The following is a 6850-nucleotide window of genomic DNA, read 5'->3' as shown; positions in this document are numbered from 1 at the left end:
GCAACATGCAACATGTGTGCAACAGGCATGTGCCAAGGATGGGGCTCAGGCGCATCTGCCTGTGCCGTGATGGGATACAGGGTCCTGTGGGGCGCTGGGCCTCGCGCGGAGGCAGCAGCGGCACTGGGGGGCCGCGGGCGGGAGGCTGCTGGGGCTGCTCGGCTGCCGCAGCATGGGGAGGGGGCCGCGGCCACCCCCTTGCACGGCGCCCTTGCGAGAAGCACAGGAAGGCGCCTGGCAGCGCCAACCAGCCCGGGAACCTGTTGCCATAACAACCCCGGGCCCCGCACGCGGGGGCGGCACTGGGAGCCCCCCTCCCCGCCTGCCAGGACCCCCTGGCTCCCAGGGGGTCCTCGAGGATGGAGGCTCCCCTTGCAGCCCCTTGCACAGCCTGGCACGGGGGTGTGCACTGCTGCGCGGCGCCGTGCAGAGCTGCGCACGGCCCCGTGGAGTCATGCGGAGCCGCGGAGGGCTGTGTTCTGCCGTGCAGAGCCATGCTCTGCCGTGTGCACCCGTGCTTTGCCATGCACCACTGTGCTTTGCCGTGCACGGGCAGGCTTTCCTGGGCTTTGCCATGCAGAGCTGTGTTTTGCCATGCAGACGCCATGCAGAGCTGGGCTTTGCCATGCAGACCCGTGCTTTGCCGTGCAGAGCTGTGTTTTGCCACGCAGACGCCGTGCAGAGCTGGGCTTTGCCATGCAGACCTGTGCTTTGCCGTGCAGAGCTGTGTTTTGCCACGCAGACGCCGTGCAGAGCTGGGCTTTGCCATGCAGACCCGTGCTTTGCCGTGCAGAGCTGTGTTTTGCCATGCAGACGCCGTGCAGAGCCATGCAGACCTGTGCTTTGCCGTGCAGAGCTGTGTTTTGCCACACAGACGCCGTGCAGAGCCGGGCTTTGCCATGTGGAGCCACGTTTTGCCCTGCGCAGTGGTGCTTTGCCACGTGCAGCCGTGCAAAGCCGTGCAGAGCGGTGCTTTGCCGTGTTTTCCCATGCAGAGCCGTGCAGACCTGTGCTTCTCCGTGCTTTGCTCTGCCGGGCTGAACGGGCCCAGTGGCATGGTGCCACTCAGGTAAATATTTTGCTGGAACCGTGGCTTCTGGCCCGGGGCCACCCGCAGCCGTTGGAGCACCCGAGGATCCGGGGGCTGGTGCCGGCCCCTGCCCCCTTGTCCGTGCGGCTCCTGGCGGCCTAACGACACTGCTGGGGTTGGTGTCCCCTCCAGTGGGGACAACCCAGTGGGGGGACACGGGGCAGCGCCCGGCCTCCTGCCGCCGCTGACATGCACAGCGCCGTGCACTGGGGCCGCGTCGGGCTCGGTGCTGGCGGCTGGAGTGGTGCCAGGACGGGGCGGGCACTCGCCTTCTGCTCCCACAGCTCTGCCAAAGTCGGCAAAGTTTTAAAAGCAGAGTTGGAGGTGCCACCCACCGCCTGCTCCCACCGGGGCTGGGCCGATCCCCTCCCGTACGCTCCTCCAGTGAGAAAGTTTGCTTTCGGTGGAAATTTCCACGGGGAAAATCGCAGAGACGGGAGCGCGCCTCGAGGTGGCCGCACGGTGCCCGGCCACCGGGACACCCCGTGCTCCCGGCAGCCCAAGGACAGCAGGACATTTGGGGGACCTCGTGCCTGCAGGTCTGTCCCCACAAACGTCCGCTGTGTCCCTGCGCGGGCAGGCGGGCTGGCCTGGCCGACACCGGGGGCAGGAGCAGGGGCTCGAGGGCCCCGAGCCAGCTGGGGGGTTTCTCCCAGCTGTTCCCCCCCCCCCCCCAGGGTCCCATGCACCAGCACGAACTGCCCGGACATGGCCCAAAAGCAGGAGCTTGCCCCCAGCCTGCCCTGCCGGTCCCTGCCGGGGAATCCGGGGCCCGGAGGTGGCTGCGGAGCCCAGCGCCCCGCGTCCCGGGCGGCTGCGCCGTCCTGCCTGCTGCCACCACCGCGCGGGCGCCCGCCTGCCCAGCGGGGAAGGGGTTAACGGGGGCCCGGCAGGTTCGTTCAAAACCCCCCTAATCAGCTCCCCGAGGGCTCATTAGCGAGGCCTCAGCCCCCCTGCCCGCGGGATGAATAATTCAGCGCGCCCGTAGGAGACGTGTCCTCCCTCCCTCTCCTTCCTCCTCCTCCTCCTCCTCCTCACCGGCGCTGCTTTCCCCAGCTCCCTGCGCTCAGTCCGCGCCGTGCCGAGCCCGGGCGCTGCCGAACTCCGCAGGGCGCGCGGTAGGTAGGAGCGCAGCGAGCCCGGCCCCGCCGAGCCCCCGCCATGGACCCCAAGGACCGCAAGAAGATCCAGTTCTCGGTGCCGGCGCCCCCCAGTCAGCTGGACCCCCGCGCTGTGGAGCTGGTGAGGGCGGCCGTCGGGGTGGCCGTCGGGGCAGCCCCCGGCCCCCTGGGCACCACCGGTACCCGCCTGCGCCCTGCGGGGATGGGACAGGGGACGGGGGACAGCAGGGAGGGATGTGGCAGGGAACAGAAGGGAGGGAGGACAGAGGGGACAGGGCTGGACAGTGGGACAGGATGGGACAGGGACAGACAGGGACAGGGCAGGGGTACTCCAAGGTCCCCGTGCGAGCTGCGGTCCCATGGCAAAGGTGAGTCATGCGGGGAAAGGACAAGACAGAGGGACAGGAGGTGACAGGACAGGGGGACAGCAGGGAAAAGCACGGGGGGGGCAGGACAGAGGGACGGGAGGGAAGGGATGGGGCAGTGCAGGATGGGGGGACGGTGCCAATGCACCGCAGCGGAGCTGCCTCTGCCCAGCCTGGGGCTGCGGCTGCCCACGGCGGACCAGGGGCTGGGGGGAGCCGGGGTCCGGCCGCGGCCGCCCCACGGGGCGCTGCGCCTTTCGGCAGCGCTCGCCCCGTCCCTGCCGGTGCACCCGCACGCCCGTGCACCCGGCGCCCGGGAAGGGCTGGGGCAGCCTGGCCCCGGGCGCGCGGTGACGTCCCGCTCGCGCAGATCCGCCGGCGGAGGCCCACGCCGGCCATGCTCTTCCAGCTTTCCGAGCACTCGTCCCCAGGTGAGCCACCCGTGCCGTGCAGGACGGGACATGGTGGAAGGGATGGGACACGGTGGCAGGGGACGTGCTGGCAACATGACTTGGTGCTGGGGTGGGACATGGTGACAGGGATGTGCCAGGGACGGGAGATGGTGTCAGAGGTGGGACATGGTGGCAGAGCCAGGATGTGGTGGCAGGGACGGGACATGGTGGCAGGGGATGCGCTGGCGATGGGACTTGGTGCTGGGGTGGGACATGGTGATGGGGATGTGCCAGGGATGGGACACGATGGCAGAGCCAGGATGTGGTGGCAGGGACGGGAAGTCACAGCAGGGACAGGACATGGTGGCAGGGATGGAACATGGGGGCAGGGAGGGGACATGGTGGCAGGGACAGGAGGTCCCAACAGGGATGGGACATGGTGGCAGGGATGGGACGCAGTGGCACCTCCTGGAGGGTGGGGTAAATCCCTGGGGATGGTGTTGGTGGGGATTTGCCTGGCCCTCGGGCACCCATGGGTGCCCACGGTTGCCCTCGGGGCCCCGATCCTGCTCACTTGCTCTCTCCCCCGCCGGCACCGCGGCCCACAGAGGAGGAGTCCCTGCCCTACCAGGTGAGCGGGCGTCGGGGGCCGGCACTGCCGCCGGGACGGGCACCGGGGTGCCGCCGCCATGGTTATCGGGTGGCCCCGGCCCGGCCTGGCCCTGGCGCTTATCGGTTTTCCCTGTCTCCTCCCTGCCCTGGGGCACCAGCACCATGGGGACAGAGATGGGGACGGGGACATGGACGGGCGGTGGGATTTGGTGGCGGTGCAAGCCCCCTCGGGACGGGGGGACGGTGACGGTGGGCACGGGGCTCAGCCGCCCCACCCTCGTCCCGAACCAGCCCCAGCCCCAGGGATCCCCTCCCCGAGTGCAGCCCCACGGGGTCCCTGTCACGGGGTCCCCATCACAGGGACGTCTCCGGAGGGTCCACCAGGCTGGGGCCCCATTGCAGGGTCCCCATCACGGGGACGTCCTCGGGGAGTCCCAAGGCTGGGTCCCCATCCCGGCACCCCCATTCCTGGACCCAGGGGTGCCGGGCCCCGTCTCCGCGGAGCCAGACCCAGTCACCCCGGGGGCCGCGGTCGCCGCCCCGTGCGGGGGGATGCCCGGGACCCCCGGCCGCGGGCACGGCCCGACCTCCGCGCCCTCCTCCGCAGCGAGCGTCCGGCGAGGGCTGCCTGCTTAAACCAAAGAGGACCAACCCGTGTGCCTACACGCCGCCCTCGCTCAAAGGTACCGGCCGGGCCGGCTGCACCCGCCGCGCGGCGCCCATGCGGGGGGCCGGGAGCCCCCCGTGCGCGGCGCGTGGGGAAGCTGGGGCCGGGCGGGCGCTGAGCCTGCAGCAGGGCCCGGCGCTGACGGCACCGCGCGGCGCAGCCGTGCAGCGCATCGTGCAGTCCCACCTGGAGAGCGGCCTGGCCGGCGGCGACAGCTCCGACGGCGAGGCCGACGACGGCGAGCACGACCTGGCCCGCGCCTGCGACCCCGACAGCGCCCTCGAGCCCGGTGAGAGCGACGGGCGCTGGGGGCCGGGGCTGCCGGAGCCTGGAGCCACGGGGCCGGGGCTGCCAGAGCCCGGGGACACGGGGACGTGGGGAGGGGGCTGCCAGAGCCCAGGGACACAGGGAAGGGGCTGCCAGAGCCCGGGGACACGGGGACGTGGGGAGGGGGCTGCTGGAGCCTGGGGACACGGGGACGTGGGGAGGGGGCTGCCGGAGCCTGGAGCCACGGGGCCGGGGCTGCCAGAGCCCAGGGACACGGGGACGTAGGGAGGGGGCTGCCGGAGCCCAGGGACACAGAGAAGGGGCTGCCAGAGCCCGGGGACACGGGGACGTGGGGAGGGGGCTGCTAAAGCCTGGGGACACGGGGACGTGGGGAGGGGGCTGCCGGAGCCTGGGAAACAAGGACGTAGGGAGGGGGCTGCTGGAGCCTGGGGGACGTGGGGACATGGGGATGGGCTGCCTAGGGACATGGAGGACAGGGGTGCTGGAGCCCAGGGGACACGGGGACACAGGGAGGGGGCTGCCGGAGCCCAGGGGACATGGGGACGTAGGGAGGGGGCTGCCGGAGCCCGGGGGACACGGGGACACAGGGAGGGGGCTGCCGGAGCCCAGGGGACATGGGGACGTGGGGAGGGGGCTGCTGGAGCCCGGGGGACACGGGGACACAGGGAGGGGGCTGCCGGAGCCCGGGGGACACGGGGACACGGGAAAGGGCTGCTGCAGCCCAGAGGACACAGGGATGGGCTGCCAGCGCGTGGGGGGGGGGGGGCGCAGAGGCGGGTGCCAGCGCTGCCAGCCCCCCCCCCCCCCCGGTGCCGCGGGGGGTCCCGGGGGTGCCGCCGCCGCCGCCGCCTCACCACCGCCTCCCGCGAAGCCCCCGGGAGCCAGGCCCGGGCCGAGCCGCGGCTCTTCCCCGCCGCCGCCAAGGCGCACAAGCGGAGAGGTAACGGGGGGGGGGCCGGGCCGGGGGGCGGCGGCGGCGGGGTCGCCCCCCGGGCCCGTCCCCACGGCGCCCACGCCGCCAGGGGGGCAGAAGGTGTCCTTCGTCGGCGGCATAGACGAGCGCGACGAGGACGTGAAGGCGCTGACGGGGTCGGAGACCCCCGAGGGCGGCGCCGAGCAGGAGCCGGGCCGGGAGCCGGAGGAGCCCCGCGGCGGCGGTACGGGCCCGGGCCGCCCCGACGGGCCCCGGCGGCGCCGCGGCTGCAGCCCCACGAGGCGGCCGAGTCCGGCGCGCGTCCGCCCGTCCGTCCGCCCGCTGAGCGTGTCCGTCCGCCCGCAGAGCGCAGCAAGGAGCGCAGACACGTCGGCTTCGCCGAGGCGCCGCCGCGCCCCGGGGGCGCCTTCCCGCTGGGCACCAGCTAGCCGCGACGGGGCCCCGGGAGGGCCCGGCCGGCCCGGCCCGCCCCGTCCAGCCCCGCCGCCCGCCGCAGCCCCGCTTCGCCCGGCTCCGTGTGTGTGTGCGTGTGCATGGGCCCCCGCGCCCCCCGGGCCGCCCCGCGCCCCCCCGGCCCCGCATCCAGCATCGCCGCGCAATAAACCGCTGTACAGAGAGGCTCGGCCGCTGTCGGGGGGCGGGGCCGGGGCCCAGGCGTCCGGGGGTGGCAGGGGGCGCGGGTGGGGCAGGCGGGGGCTGTGGGGTGCGACACAGGTGCCTGGGGGCTAGAGCCGGGGCAGAGGGCTGTGACCCCCATGTCCGGGAGGTGGCAGCCGGGGAGACGTGGGGCAGGGGCTGTGGGGCGGGACCCCATGTCCGGGAGGTGGCAGCCGGGGAGACGTGGGGCAGGGGCTGTGGGGCAGGACCCCCATGTCCGGGAGGTGGCAGCCGGGGAGATGTGGGGCAGAGGCTGTGGGGCGGGACCCCCATGTCCGGGAGGTGGCAGCCGGGGAGACGTGGGGCAGGGGCTGTGGGGTGGGACCCCCATGTCCGGGAGGTGGCAGCCGGGGAGACGTGGGGCAGGGGCTGTGGGGTGGGACCCCCATGTCCGGGAGGTGGCAGCTGGGGAGATGTGGGGCAGAGGCTGTGGGGTGGAACCCCCATGTCCGGGAGGTGGCAGCCGGGGAGATGTGGGGCAGAGGCTGTGGGGTGGGACCCCCATGTTCAGGAGGTGCTAGCCGGGGAGATGTGGGGCAGAGGCTGTGGGGTGGGACCCCCATGTCCGGGAGGTGGCAGCCGGGGAGACGTGGGGCAGGGGCTGTGGGGTGGGACCCCCATGTCTGGGAGGAGGTAGCTGGGGAGATGTGGGGCAGAGGCTGTGGGGTGGAACCCCCATGTCCGGGAGGTGACAGCCGGGGAGACGTGGGGCAGGGGCTGTGGG

At 73.1% G+C, this 6850-nt stretch overlaps 1 protein-coding gene across 1 annotated transcript; it reads left to right on the top strand.

Annotated features, from left to right (window-relative positions):
• The first annotated feature begins 2206 nt into the window (after window positions 1–2206).
• PPP1R1B (protein phosphatase 1 regulatory inhibitor subunit 1B) lies at window positions 2207–5897 on the top strand. The gene is made up of 8 exons (XM_062595349.1): window positions 2207–2332; window positions 2947–3007; window positions 3577–3599; window positions 4188–4263; window positions 4408–4536; window positions 5407–5475; window positions 5558–5692; window positions 5815–5897. The coding sequence occupies exons 1-8, from the start codon at window positions 2252–2254 to the stop codon at window positions 5895–5897; spliced, it is 657 nt and encodes a 218-aa protein (XP_062451333.1). The 5' UTR covers window positions 2207–2251.
• The last annotated feature ends 953 nt before the right edge of the window (window positions 5898–6850 follow it).

The sequence above is a fragment of the Rhea pennata genome, chromosome 26 (assembly GCF_028389875.1).
Source record: "Rhea pennata isolate bPtePen1 chromosome 26, bPtePen1.pri, whole genome shotgun sequence".
Taxonomy (NCBI): Eukaryota; Metazoa; Chordata; class Aves; order Rheiformes; family Rheidae; genus Rhea; species Rhea pennata.
This window is presented reverse-complemented; position numbering and strand designations above follow the sequence as displayed.

What these genes read in the sequence shown, in the direction of transcription:
- PPP1R1B (XM_062595349.1), top strand. Translation starts at nt 2,252, where the DNA reads ATGGACCCCAAGGACCGCAAGAAGATCCAGTTCTCGGTGCCGGCGCCC. An exon ending in ACCCCCGCGCTGTGGAGCTG is followed by an intron (nt 2,333 to 2,946) that starts GTGAGGGCGGCC and finishes CCGCTCGCGCAG; the next exon opens with ATCCGCCGGCGGAGGCCCAC. An exon ending in CAAGGCGCACAAGCGGAGAG is followed by an intron (nt 5,476 to 5,557) that starts GTAACGGGGGGG and finishes CCACGCCGCCAG; the next exon opens with GGGGGCAGAAGGTGTCCTTC.